Consider the following 15,698-nt stretch of genomic DNA (forward strand, 5'->3'; position numbering starts at 1 on the left):
AATTCATTTCTTGGTTTTTATTAATAAATTATGATATGAGCAAGCATTATTAAAAATTCTGATCAATATAAACCAAAAGCCCAATGGCTTTGATGGGTGTACATGATTTGAATCCTAGTCAAGAACCACCTGAGATTAGTAATGGATCCAGTAATACTCTGTCAGCTTATTCTTATTTATTTCTACAGATATTCTGGTTCTTATTCTTATCTGTCAACTTATCACCTCTGCTTCTGGAGAGTTTAAATGTCTTAATATTTAGACTCTATGAGTAAATATCTCTCTCTCTCTCTCTCTCTCTCTCTCTCTCTGTCTTTTTTTTTTTCCTATTTACTTTAGCTCTCACATTGTTTTGGGGTATGGAAAAGACAAAACCAAAGTGTCCTGAGTCTGTGGTGAATTAAAATGTAAAGGAAGAAGCTGGGATATGTCATTGAACACTTGTCCCTAAAAAACAAAATGTTAAAAAAAATAAATAAATAAAAATAAAAATAAATTTAAAAAATAAAAAAATGAAAAACAAAATGTTATAAGAGGAAATGTGTTAATGGTGGGAACACAGTTTATTAGAGAGAAAAACATATGTACATGTGTTTATTTTCATTAAAATTCCTTTTATTCCATATTTGCCTTGCTGACTTTATAATGAAATTATGTGAGGACAGGGACCAATTATTCCACATACACCATTGTACTGCTTCTTACGTACTCTAGGCACATAATAAATACTGTAACAATTGAAAATGAGAAACACAAATGCATTTTGAAGCAAATTGGTGATATTTTAATCCCTAATGTTCAATTTTAGTACTTGGAAACATTTTAGCTATGCAAGTCTTGTTTTAGCATACTTTTTATTTCTACAGATATTCTGGTTCTTAGTCATACTCTGTGGCTTTATTAGCAGTTTCATGGGTCTGAGTCTCATTTCCCGAACTACAAATATAAACTTTTTGAGGATAAAGACAATTTCTTCTCCAAAATTATTGTGAAAAGATACAAAATAGACCTTTGGTAACTTACTCAAATTATACTTCAATAAAAAATAAGAAGAAAAAGAAAGCTCTTACTGCCATGAATTACATTTCAACTCATGCTGAATTTATATGCCTTCATATAATCATCCACCTCCCATCTATGCTCTCTATAGCTCATTCATGTTTATTCTTTTTAGTTTATTGAAGTCAAAATGTGATGGCTGGCTGCTGGGACCATCATCATCCATCAAAAAATACCAAGAGTCCACAAGCAGTGTTGAGAATAGAAGGGAAAAGAAGATAGTTGGGTTTCAACCACATACAGAAGATGATACAGACATGATATGGACATGTCAAAAGAAAGATACATATCAACCCCTAAGAGGTAAACTTAACATCTCTAAGTAGCAAAAGGAGAAGCTCTTCTGGGGCCAGTGGTTGCTGGTGGGTGCTAGCCATGAACTCCAGGTGATTTATGCAACCTTAACAAGAGTTAAGTTTATTACCAATTGACATGTGCATGCAAGGCCTCAGGTGGCATATCTGCTAGATCACTGAATCACATCAGCCTTTCTCTTAATATACTGTTATAAGAAACTGTCCAATTTGTCCCTCTTTGCAAGCAGCAAACTGTAAGGATGATTCAATCATAAATGTAGTTATAGACACAAAATAATGTTCAAATTGAGTAAAGAAGACAGGAAATTGAATATAAATTTCTGCTAAGAGAGTAAACTCCAACAACTACAGTTAATTCTCAAATAACTAGAAATATGGGAAGGGTGGAGGAGAGGACATAGACAATTCTACATTGTGGCTAAAATAGAACTTCATAAGTCTGAAATATATATTGCCTAGCAGTCTTTTAAGTGCCAGCGATTCTTCCTATTTTAGATGTCACAGATTTTTTTTTAAAGATTTTAAGTAATCTCCACACCCATTGTGGGGCCCAGACACAAGCTTAAGATTAAGAGTCACATGCTCCACCAACTGAGCCAGCCAAGTGTCCCAGAGGCCACAGATATTTTAAAAGAAATCAATTATAAAATAACTGTGAAACATTGAGCTAAGTGGTCAAATTTAATTGTGTTTCCTGATTGTTTCTGGAGTGGCTTATGGCTTAACCTCTCCTGAAATTATCAAGGGAAGAACTTCACAGAATGTAGCAAGTCTGAGCTTCATTGTCCAGAGAGATGTACGGAAGAAAGAGCCACAAAAAATCTTGGAGCACTGTCTGCTCACACTTCTTTCCAAGGTATCTCTCTTATCTGTTCACAACCATTAACCCTGACATCCTTCTTTTTTTTAATTTTTTTTTTAATTTAAGTTTTAGGTAGTTAACATACAGTGCAGTATAGTATTGGCTTCTAGAGTTTCTACTAGTGATGAAACTAGTGATTCATCACTAGTAGAAACAGTGATGAACTAGATGAAACTAGATGAAACATCAAGGATTCATCACTTACGTACAACACCCAGTGCTCATCACAGTGCCTTCCTTAATGCCCATCACTGATCTAAACCATTCCCTACCCACCTCCCCCAGTTGGCGTTCTCTGCCTAAGAGTCACTTATGGTTTATCTCCCTGTCTCCTTCCTCCCTGCCTTTCCCATATATTCATCTGTTTTCATTCTTAAATTCCACATATGAGTGAAATCATATGGTATTTGTTTTTCTCTGACTGACTTATTTCATTTAGCATAATACACTCTAGCTCCATCCACGTATTTACCTGTTTTTTTTTTACTGGGCTTACACCTGCCCACCTCTGGAGTTAAGGAACCAAGTTTTCATGATCTCTCTAGGAACTCTTCCATTTATTTGTGTGAAAAATGGGCAATGCCTTATTAGAAGATCTTGTATACAACTGTCTCATCACCTGCTATCTTTGTCATGATTTTTGGTTTTAATTATGGTTAATCTAGAAATTGTTTAATCTTCTCCCAAATAATTGAGAGATGCTAATTAGTCCAAGCCTCAGAAGAGAAACTACCCACATTTTGAAACAAAAACAAGTATATTTTATTTGACATGAGGTAGAAGTTCTGCAGACCTCCAGTGCATTAGGACAACTTAGAACTTTTGTCTTTATAGACTTTGCTACCGGAAACAAAAATGAGATTGAGGAGACTTCATATCTTTTTTTAATAATAAATTTATTTTTTATTGGTGTTCAATTTGCCAACATACAGAATAACACCCAGTGCTCATCCCGTCAAGTGCCCCCCTCAGTGCCCGCCAACCGGTCACCCCCACCCACCGCCTTCCTCCCCTTCCACCACCCCTAGTTCATTTCCCAGAGTTAGGAATCTTCCATGTTCTGGAGGAGATGGGAAACTCGTACTCTCTTCATAGTCATTGCACTTTGGAGAATAGAGAACCAATCAAAATGGTGTGGTGGTTACACTGCAAGTCTTAACATAGTTTTCTTTTAACTTGTCAACAAATTTGTGTTGTGTGCCAACACTAAAATAAAATGGCAAAATGAGAAAAATATAGTATAATAGCAAAGGGACAAATGACTTGTGTTATTGGTTAAGACCACAGCCACATTAGAAGCCTGCAGTTGAAAAGGCACTTTGAGAAAGGTACCATCAGGCCAGCCCTTACAGTGGTGAAAGTTAATCTCTCCCGGGTCCAGCTACGGAAGCTATAAGCTTGGAAAGGGCTTGTGTCCAAAAAAAATCAATTTCTAATTTGAAACAAAATCATTTTTGACTAACAGGGGTTCAGAACCCATTACTTTTTGCTGTATAGTCTGCTGACATTTCAGCACTTTCTGTTGTGCACAATGAATCCTAATAGTCATTTTATAATGTTGCTATACCAATCAATTTAACCAAGACAAAGCTGTTACAATTCTGCAAAGTTTTCAGGAACAGTTTTCACTCATGGTTTTATTTTTTTCATTAGCTTTTATCCTTTTTTTTTTTTTTTTTTTTTTGTGGGGAAAGATTGAGTGTTGCAGTGAAAAAAAATAGAAACTCTCTCATCTTTTTAAGAGAGTTTTGTTTTAAGGTGTTCACAAGAATAACTTTTTTTTTTTTCTACTTATAAGAAAGCCTGTCATGTAAAGAGTGCCTGGGTGGCTCAATAGGTTAAGCATCCAGCTCTTGATGTCAGCTCAGGTCATGATCTCAGGATCACAAGTTCAAGCCCCACATCGAGCTCTGAGATGAGCTTGGAGCCTTCTTAAGATACCCTCTGCCCCTCTCTGCCCTGTTAACACACTCACATTTTCTCTCTCTCTCTTTTTCTCTCTCTCCCTCTCTCCCCTTCTTTCTCTTTATTTAAAGAAAAAGAAAAAAAAAGGACTGTCATGTATTTTTCTCTTCTTTTATGCTAATATGGAGCCATTGGCAAAATTACAGTATACCTGATCACCGAGGAGCTGAAGTTGCCCCTTGAAGTCATTCTGCCCATTATAGAGCTGGTATGCAGATTACAGGACAGGGCAGTTACTGCATTGGCATTTACGGTGGCACCCAACCAGATGGGAGTCAGGCTTTTCAAGGTGTGCTGCAAAGGGTTTGGACACCCTGTTTATCATAAGGCCAGTGACCTAGCCCTAATAACCTCAGTCACACTGTTTGGTTTGCGTGTCCTTAATTGCTTTCTTTTCTTTAGTGTGTCTAAATTTTTTAACATACTTTTCTTCTTTGTTTCTTGTGTTGTCTTTAATCATGAAGTACCACATAGGATATTTACTGCAGGACCATTAATCTTTATTATCAGTCTCTTCATCTACCTTTTTCTATCCTCCTCATCATTCTGCCAACTTTATTGATACTAAATGTATTAAAAAAAAAAAAAAGATCTGACTCTTGTCTCAAGAAAGAACCTTGAGATCATACAGTATTGCCAGAATTACACTTTAAATATTACACTGAAAATATTGTTTTTCAATCATCAATGCTTGTAATAGTCTATTTTAGTTGCCTTTATTGAGCTATGTGGAACAAGGAGACATTACTTAGGAAAATATAAACTTGAGTCAAGAACTTTTAAGCCAAACGCACAAATCTGGAAACACTGTTCATTCCTTTTTTCCTCCCTACTCAGCAGTGTGTTTTTTTCTCTCCCAGCTTGCCTTGAATCACCCTTTTCTTATCAATCACTGATTCCCTTTCATGAGAGCCCTTGAAGCTGAGGGCATTTTTTTCTGTGTTGCTGACAGGCTAACAGAGGCCATGAGGCCACTGAGCAGACATGTTTCAGAATCGAAATGTTAGACCTCAGGGCTTGGCATTGACCACTTCTAAGTGAGGCTGTAAAGCCATGCCAAAGCCTCCTACTATGCTTAGAGCAATGCCTGTTTATTCCTTTTTCACAGATCTCTGGATCTTCTTAAAACTTTCAAGGGAGGCTGAACCTAAAGTAATTTTGATTTAACTGATGGTATTGACTACGCCCTCCATTTTGTCTTTGGGCTTTTTTAGACTATATACAGCAGCTCTCACTGATTGATGGTCCCTGAGGGGCTCCCAAACACATTTTTCCTTTACTGAAAGAGGATTATTATAGACTCATCTAAAATGAGAAATAATCTTTGAAGTTCCTAGTTTTTCCTCTAGGTAAACCTGTGCTTGCAGTGATATCAATGTTCTGTGTAGTACATAATGGACTAATATAGGTGATGTGATTAAAGAAATAAACAAGTTGGAATATCCAAAGTATAGAAGCCATTTCCATTTTGCCTCTAAGAACACTTATTTATGTTTCTTTTGTTATTAACATCACCATCAATAATGTATGTTTAATCATTAGAAAAGGTATCACAAAATATCACCTCTGATTCCCAGAAGTCTGAGCTAAAAGATTTGTTAAAAGTTGATGTCTTTATCAACAGAACACAGAAGATAAGCATACTATAGGGCTATGAATAAACCCAGATGTGTAGGTTAAATTGTCCTGCTTAGTCCCCTTTAAAAAGGAATTCAAATGCAAGAGGCCAGCGTTAAGAGTTGAAGTTACTGTATGAAATATTGTCACTTAAACCAGAAACTCTACATTTCCCATCCTCTATAACAGAAATATCTCAAAATAGTATATAATTTACTTATTTTTTATATTTTGTATCTTCTCCCACTAGGATATGACCACTCCATATTTTACTCTTGTATCCCCATAAAAACATTGCCTAACATGTAGTAAGTACTCATTATATGTTTCTTAAATGAATTAGTATATATAGATACATTTATAAAGAGAGAAATAGATTTTTCTTTCAGTCTTTGCCCCGTTTCCCAGCCATAAAGATCTAATCAGTTAGACCTTTTGACCTCAGTACCTACTGTGATTAAGGAATACATATCCTGTCCCTTCAAAGTCCTTATTGTGATTGATTGGCAATGTCAAAGAGATGTCAGTCGAGTGTGGTCTTAAAAACAGCACTGAATCAGAATCAAGAAACCTGTCGGGTTTTTTAATTTTTCTCTTATTCTGATTGAGATTTAATTTATATATGGTAAAATTAAATAGGTCTCAACGTATAGTTTGATAAACTTTGCAATTGTATATACCCATACAGTTAAGATATAGTACATTTCCATTCTTCATGAAAGCTCATTCATGTTCCTTTCTAGTCATTACCCCCTAAGGCATCTCTCCTAGGTTTGTACATGGGTGCCTTCTGTATCCTCATGTGGCCTTTTCCTAAGAGCATACATTCCTAGTGTGTCTCTTTTTTTAAGGACAAAGGGTCATAATAGATTATTAAAGGTCAACTTTATGACCTCATTTAGCCTTAATTACATCTTTCAAAGTCCTATCTCCAAATGCAGTCACATTCTGAGGTATACTGAGGGTTAGGACTTCAACATTTGAATTTGGATGGGGTAGGGGAGCACAATTAAGTCTGTAACAACTACTTTTTTTCTAATCCTTATGCTTTTTATTTCTTTTTCTTATTTTATTATACTGCCTAGGACTTCTATTACAATGTAGAATAAAATGGTAAAAGTGAACTTCCATAAGGAAGTCCTGATCTCATGGGAAAGCAATCTTCTACCATTTAGTATGGTTTTAGCAGTAGGTTTCTTTGTAAATGCTCTTTATCAGATTAAGAAAGTTCCCTCCTCATTTGCTGAGAGTCTTTATCATAATGTGTTGAATTTCATAGTCTTTTTGATATACCTATTGAGATGACCATGAATTTTCTTTATTCTGCAATTTGATGGATTATACTAATCTGGAAATATTGGTATATAATACTTTTCTTTGTAATGCCCTTGTTAAGGGTTGGTATCAGAGTTATGCTGTGTCATAAATAAGTCAAGAGGATGTCAGCAAAAATGGTAGAGTAGGGATTTCCAGAGGTACCCCCCTCGGTTCCCAGAAATAGTGAAAATACTGGCAAAACTGCCAGAATCAGCCTTAACAGAACTCTGAAAGGCAGTGAAAAATTAATAAAAATCAAGCAAATGCTTAGCCAGCAAAAAACTGAAACATGGTAGGAGAACTCTGTGGAATTTTAATTTAGCTCTATCCCATTCCCATCCCCAGCATGACAGCATTCTTGAAGTTGGCATCCTATGTTCCAAGTATGAGCATCTGTGCCAGAGGAAACAAAACAGATCTTGTTCTCAAGGAATTGTATTTGTGTCTTTCACGTGTCTGTTTCCTAAAGGATTAACACAAGGTTTTTCCTAAACCTGAACTTTCTCAGAACAGAGAGGCAACCACATGTGGGATATTCCTTGCAAATATTAAAAACCAAATGAACCCACCACTGTTGCCTGAAGTAAAAAAGTAATAGTTGAAACAAAAACAATAGACACATCAAAAGCCAACAACCAAAGAACCAAAGGTGAAATGGAAAAATTCCTAAAAACACACAAACTACCAAAACTGACTCAAGAGCAATAGGAAATCTGAATAAACCCAAACAAGTAAAGTGATTAAGTCAGCAATCAAAAACTTCCCAAAAAGACAAGCCCAGGACCAGATGGCTTCACTGGTGAAATCTACCAAATATTTAAAGAATTAAAATGAATCCTTCTGGAACTCTTCCAAAAAAATAGAAGAAGGAGGAACACTTCTTCATCCATTTCAAGCATTACTTTGATGCCAAAGCCAAAGACATCACAAGAAAACTACACACCAATATCACTCATGAATATAGATGAAAACTCCTCAATAAAATACTAACAAAACTGAATGCAGCAGCATATTAAAAGAACTACATACCATAACCAAGTGAGGTTTAGCCCAAGAATGCAAAGGTAATTCAACATACAAAAATCAATCAGTGCAATATAACGTATTAATAGACAGAAGGCCGACTCACTTGGTAGAGCATGCAGCTCTTGATCTTGGGATCATAAGTTCAAGCCCCACATTGGGCTTGGAGCCTACTTTAAAAAAAAATAGAATAAAGGGGGGGAAAAGCATCCACCCAACACAGAAAAACCACTTGACAAAATCCAATACTCTTTCATGATAAAAATAATAAAGTGGAAATAGAAGGAAACTTCCTCAACATGTTAAAGAGCATATATAAAAATTCACAGCTAGAGGACACATGGGTAGCTCAGTGGTTGAGCATCTGCCTTTGGCTCAGGGCATGATTCCAGGGTCCTGAGATCAAGTCTCGCATCAGGCTACCCGCAGGGAACCTGCTTCTCCCTCTGCCTGTGTCTCTGCCTCTCTATCTGTGTCTCTCTATCTATATCTAATAAATAAATGTTAAAAAATATATATATGTATAAATTCACAGCTAATATCATATTCAATTGTAAAAGACTGAAAGTTTACCCCCTAAGATCAGGAACAAGACAAATATCCCTGCTTTTGCCACTTCTATTCAACTTTGTGCAGGAAGTTCTAGCCAGAGCAGTTAGACAAGAAAAAGAAATAAAACATATCCACATTGGAAAAGAAAAAGTTAAACTGTTTTAGCAGACAATATGATTTTATATATAGAAAATCCTAGAGGATGCACAAAAATCTCTTAGAGCTAACAAATGGATTCAGCAAAGTGGCAGGATAAAATTCAGTACTCAAATTGCTTGTATTTCTACACACTAGTAATGAACTACTGAAAAGGAAATTTTTTTAAAATTCCACTTATTTATTGATGCTTATTGATGCTATTATACATCAAAACAATAAAATATCTAGCAATAATTTTTTAAGATTTTTTTTATTTGTGGGAAGGTTGGGGGAAAAGCTGACTCCCCAATGAACTAAGAACCCAATGAGGGGCTCAATCATAGAACCCAGAGATCATGACCTGAGCCAAAGACAGACGCTTAACCAACTGAGCCACCCAGGTACCCGCCATAGCAAGAGTGTAAGACTTGTACACTGAACAGTTCAAAACATTGCTGAAACAAATTAAAGAAGACCTAAATAAGCAGAAAGACATTTTGTGCTTATGGATTTAAGGACTTAATATTAAGATGTCAGTACTCCCCAACGTGATCTACAGATTGAATGCAGTCCCTGTGAAACTTCCAATATAATTTTTGCAGAAATGAAAAAACCAATTCCAGAATTCATACAGAATTACAAGGGTCCCCAAATAGTCAACATAATCTTAAAAAAGAGGATCAAAGTTGAAGTACTCATATTTCCTATCTTGAAAATTTACTACAGGGATCCCTGGGTGGCGCAGCGGTTTGGCGCCTGCCTTTGGCCCAGGGCGCGATCCTGGAGACCCGGGATCGAATCCCACATCGGGCTCCCAGCGCATGGAGCCTGCTTCTCCCTCTGCCTGTGTCTCTGCCTCTCTCTCTCTCTCTCTCTCTCTCTGTGTGTGACTATCATAAATAAGTAAAAATTAAAAAATATATATATACTACAGAGATATAGTAAACAAAACCATCCTATACTGAGGTTATACCCATACATGGCATGAGGGTATAAGAGATCAACAGAATAGAATTGAGAATCCAGGAATAAACCCATACATCTCTGGCCAATTATTTTCAACAGAGATACCAAGACAGTTCAGCAAATGAATAGGCTTTTCAACAAATGGTGCTGAGACAACTGGATGTCTACATGCAAAAAAATGAAGTTGGAGTCTTCATTTATATACCTCATGCCATACACAAAAATTAACTCAAAATTAATCAAAGAACTAAAAATAAGGGGCACCTAGGTGGCTCAGCAGTTGAGCATCTCCCTTTGACTCAAGTTGTGATCCCAGAGTCCTAGGATCCAGTCCCACATCAGGCTCTTTCCAGGAAGCCTGTTTCTGCCTCTGCCTATGTCTCTAACTCTCTCTGTGTGTCTCTCATGACTGAATAAAATCTTTTTAAAAAAAAACTAAAAGTAAGAATGAAAACTATAAAAATATTAAGTGAAAACATTAGTGTAAATCTTCATGCTTATAGATTAGTCAGTGACTTCTTAGATATAACACCAAGAGTGCGCAAGCAACCAAAGAAAAAAATAGATAAATTTAGACTTAATGAAAAAATTTTTTGGGCAGCCTGGGTGGCTCAGTGGTTTAGCATGGCCTTCAGCCCAGAGCATGATCCTGGAGACCCGGGATCAAGTCCCACATCAGGCTCCCTGCATGGAGCCTGCTTCTCCCTCTGCCTGTGCCTCTGCCTCTCTGTCTCTCTCTCTCTCTCTATCTCTATCTCTATCTCTCATGAATAAATAAATAATCTTTAAAAAAAATTTTTTTAATTCTGTCAAAAGAACACTATCTGTAGAATGTAAAGATAGCCCACAAAATGGGATAAAAATTTGCAAATCCTATATCTCTTATAGGTCTAGTATCTAGGATATATAAAGAACTTTTACAACTCAATAACGGGACAAACAACTCAATTAAAAACTGGGCCAAAGACTTGAATAGATTTTTCTCTTAAGAAGATATTCTAATAGCTAACAACCACATGAAAAAATGTGCAACATCACTAATTACTAGGGAAATCCAAATCAAAACCACAGTGAGACACTGTTTCGTACACACTATGATTATTATAATTTTTAAAATAGAAAATATCAAGGTTGAGAGGATATGGAGAAATCAGAACCTTCATACATTGCTGGTAGGGAATTTGAAATAATAGAGCCACTATGGAAAACAGTTTGATAAGTCTTCAATAAGTTAAACATAGAATTACCATATGACTCAGAGGTGTATATACAAAATAATTGACAACAGATGTTTAAACAAATTTTGTATGTAAATGTTCATACCAGCTCTATTCACAATACCCAAAAGGTGCAAACAACCCAAATGCCCAACAGCAGATGAATAGATAAACAAAATGCAGTATATCCATACAATGGAATATAATTTAACCTTAAGAAGGAATGAAGTTCTGATATGTGCTAACATCAATGAACTTTGAAAACATTATGCTGGGGCACCTGGGCAGCTCAGTCAGTGAACATCTGACTCTTGATCTCAACTTAGGTCTTGATCTCAGGGTCGTGAGTTTTAGCCCTCATTGGACTCCATGCTAGACATGGAGTCTACTTAAAATTAAAAAAAAAAGAAAGAAAAGAAAAGAAAAGAAAGAAAGAAAGAAAGAAAGAAAGAAAGAAAGAAAGAAAGAAAGAAAGAAAGAGAAAGAAAGAAAGAAAGAGAAAGAAAGAAAGAAAGAAAGAAAGAAAGAGAGAAAGAAAGAAAGAAAGAAAGAAAGAAAAGAAAAAATTATGCTAACTGAAAGAAGCCAGACACAAAAGGCCACACATTGTATGATTCTATTCATATAAAATATCCAGAATAGACAAAGCAGATTTATGGCCACTAGGGACTTAGGAGGAGGGGAAAATGGAAAATGACTGCTTAATTGTTACAGAGTTTTTGTTTGAAGTGATGAAAAAAGTCTGGAACTAGATAGATCACACTAGATAGTGTGATGGTTGCACAACATTGCAAATGTACCTAATACCAGCAACTTATACACACTAAAATGATTAAAATGGCAAATGTGTATTTTACTACAATTTTTAAAAAAATAAAGTAGTACTTTTTTTCTCCTCTCTTTTCTGAAAGAGTTCATGTTAAGATTGGTATCGTTTGTTCCTTACATGTTTTATAGAATCCACCATTGAAACATCTGGCTTGGAGTTGTTGCTTTTGTTTTTAGTGTTGATGGTGATGGTATGTGTGTGTAGATGGGTTTTCTTATTTTGGATTTTATTTTTCTTTAACAGATACTGGAGTATTCAGACTTGTCATTTCTTTTTGTGTTCAATTTTGCTGATTTTTGCTTTTTGTGGGATTGGCTCATTTCATCTAAGTTGTTGACTTTATTGGCATAAAATTGTTCATTACATGCCTTTTCTTTAATGGCCTTAACATCCATAGTGATGTCCCTCTTTCATTCCTGATATTGGTAATTTTTAATTTTCTCTCTTGATCAGTCTTGCTAGGAGGTAATCAATATTACTGTTTCTTTGAAAGAAAAAAAAACAGCCTTTGCATTTTGTTGATTTTTGTCTAATACGTGCTTGTTTTCTATTCCATTGATTCTTGTTCTTATTTTTATTATTTACTTTGTACTAATTTGGGCTTAATTAACTCTTTTTCCCTAGCTTCTTAAATTGAAAACTGAGATCTATAATTTTAAATCTTTTTTCTTTTCTAATATAAGTATGTAAACTAGAAGTTTCTCTCTAAGCATTACTTTAGCTGCCTCCCACAAATTATGATAGATTGTGTTTTCATTATCATTCTTGTGTTAGTAAGACTAGAACACCAGGAATGCTTGTCTGCTGATCAGAGTAAATATATACAACCACTTTGAAAAACAGTTTTGCATTATTTATTGAAGATGAAGAACAAATACCCCATATCCAAGAGATTCCATTTTATATATGCTAGAGAGAATCTCATACACATAATTAACTTACAAATATGTTCAAAGCAGCTATGTTTAGTTGGGTAGCCTAAACTACAATAACAAATAGAAAAAATATCAATAGCTTAAGGAACAAGAAGTTTCTTCCAAGACCACCTTGAGTATTACAATAGCACAGGGATTAGCAAACTTTGTTCATGGCCAAATCTGTCCTGCTGCTTGTTTTCATAAATAAAGTTTTATTAGAATACATGATTTCCATTTTTTTAAAGATTTTATTTATTTATTCAGAGAGAGAGAGAGAGAGGCAGAGACACAGGCAGAGGGAGAAGCAGGCATCATACAGAGAGCCTGACATGGGACTTGATCCAGGGTCCCCAGGATCACGCCCTGGGCCGCAGGCGGCGCTAAACCGCTGCACCACGGGGGCTGCCCTGATTTCCATTTTTTATGCATTGTCTGTGGATCCTTTCTTGCTATAACACAGAGTTGAATAGTTGCAACAGAAGCTCAATGACCCATAAAGCCTAGTATATTTACTATGTGGCCCTTTACAGGAAGCTGTTGGCCCTGCTATAACAGGTCAATAAGAAGGAGGAAGGGTATAAAGAGCACATATGAAAGGTTTTATAGGATAGGCCTGAAATGGCACATATAACATCCAGTAGTTTTCTACTCGACTACACATAATCATAAGGGGGATTGGGAAATATAATTTAGCTGGTGCTCTGGATGAAGATCATTTGATGAATAACTGGCAGCCTCTGCCACAGCAAGCATTCTTCATAATAGAAAATAAGAAATACTTTAAATATCCATCAATAGAATGGATAAAAAGTCATAAATGCATGCATTGGAATACTATGTAGTAAAGAAAACAAACTGCAGCTATATAAATTATCAACATAGATAAATATCATGGGCATAATATTGAGCAAAAGAAGTCTTCAAAAGAATATATATAATATATTTCTATTTGTATAAAGCTAAAAGCAGCAAAACTATGTCACATTTTTTGGGGATGCATTCATAAATGGTAAAACTATAAAGAATAAAAAGGGAATAATTATGAGAATAGTAACTGGTTCTTGGAGACAAGAAGAGGTTGCAATTAGGGATGGACATTAGTAATGTTTCCAGTGACATTTCTGCCAGTACTTCATTTCTTGATCTGCAAAAGTGCTATACTGATATTTTCTTTATCATTTATTCTTTTTTTTTAAGATTTTATTTATTTATTCATGAGAAACACAGAGAGGCAGAGACACAGGCAGAGTGAGAAGCAGGCTCCATGCAAGGAGCTCAATGTGGAACTCGATCCCGGGGACCCCAGGATCCCGACTTGAGCCAAAGTCAGATGCTTAACCACTGAGCCACCCAGGTGTCCCTATCATTTATTCTTTAAACTGAATGTATGATATAACTGAATGACTTTTATTTATTTTATTTTTTATTTATTCAGAGAGAGAGAGAGAGAGGCAGAGACACAGACAGAGGGAGAGGCAGGTTCCATGCAGGAAGCCCGACGTGGGACTCGATCCGAGGTCTCCAGGATCACACCCCGGGCTGCAGGCGGCGCTAAACCACTGCGCCACCAGGGCTGCCCACTGAGTGACTTTTATTTATTTATTTTTTTTTCTGAGTGACTTTTAAAATACTAAATAAAACAAAGAGCAAAGAAACAGAGTTTTCCTAAACGTTGAACTCTAAAAAGCTATATTATCATGAGATATTGACTGATGGATGGGCATATACCCAACTATCTGTGGATAGACTATGCTCCATTATGTTCAATTTCATGTATGTATGCAAAAATATATGTATGTGTTTATTTACATACATTCAAACATTTATGAAACTTACCACCCAGGCCAGCCCGGTGGCTCAGCGGTTTAGTGCCGCCTTCGGTCCAGGTGTGATCCTGGAGACCTGGGATCGAGTTCCACGTCAGGCTTCCTGCATGGATCCTGCTTCTTCCTCTGCCTGTGCCTCTGCCTCTCTCTCTCACTCACAGTCTCTCTCTCTCTCTCCCTCTCATGAATGAATTAAAAAAAAAAACTTACTACCCTAATGGATAATATCCTTGTCAGCACTTTTATTTTTATTTTTATTTTTTAAAGATTTTTAAAAAGATTTTATTTATTTATTCATGAGAGACACAGAGAGAGAGAGGCAGAGACATAAGCAGAGAGAGAAGCAGGCTCCATGCAGGGAGCCGGATGTGGGACCCCATCCCAAGACTACAGGATCACAGCTTGAGCCAAGGGCAGATGCTTAACCACTGAGCCACCTAGGTGTCCCAAGAATTATTTATCTTTTTGAGAGAGAGAATCCATGAGTAGGGGGAGAGCAGGAGGAGGGGGAGAGAGAGAATCTTGAGCAGATTCCCCACTGAGCGTGGAGCCCAATGCAGGACTCAGCCCCACAACCCTAAGATCATTAGCTGAGCCAAAACCAAGAGTCAGATGCTTAACCAACTGAGCCACCTAGGTGCCCCATGCACTTTTTTTTTATGTGTATATTGTCTTTGTGTATGTGTGTATGTGTAAATATATATGTAGTTTTATGATATGCATAACCATGTAATTGTTAGTGTACTTAATATGAAATCAAATTTTGTAGAAGAAATGAATATAATTAAAAGCTGATATATACCTTTCCAGAAACTTAATAAGGAATACAACTTAGAAACCAAGAAAAAGGAATAAACCTGTCCTATGTCTTAGACCAATCATTCTTAATTTTGGGGAGGTCTCAAACTCTTAGAATTTGATGAAAGTTATGATGCCTTTCCTTAAAGAGTGAATGAGCATATATACACTCATTATTGGCCTGCAGTTATGAGGGAATCACACATTCATGAAGTATATCCATGAATTCCAAAGAAGTCCCTGGACCCACACTAAAATTTCTTCTTTAAATTGTCCCCATCAAAACAAAGGGTTG

At 36.1% G+C, this 15,698-nt stretch overlaps 1 protein-coding gene across 15 annotated transcripts in view; it reads left to right on the forward strand.

Moving 5' to 3' along the window:
• KIAA1328 (KIAA1328 ortholog) overlaps positions 1-15,698 on the forward strand; it is a 350,207-nt gene that overhangs the window by 278,761 nt on the left and 55,748 nt on the right. For all 15 annotated transcript variants that reach the window (XM_041743253.1, XM_041743263.1, XM_041743269.1 and 12 more), the window contains one exon: positions 1,175-1,362. In XM_041743253.1, coding sequence (XP_041599187.1) covers positions 1,175-1,362 — 188 coding nt within the window. The remainder of the gene's footprint in view (positions 1-1,174; positions 1,363-15,698) is intronic.

The sequence above is a fragment of the Vulpes lagopus genome, chromosome 1 (genome assembly GCF_018345385.1).
Source record: "Vulpes lagopus strain Blue_001 chromosome 1, ASM1834538v1, whole genome shotgun sequence".
NCBI lineage: Eukaryota > Metazoa > Chordata > Mammalia > Carnivora > Canidae > Vulpes > Vulpes lagopus.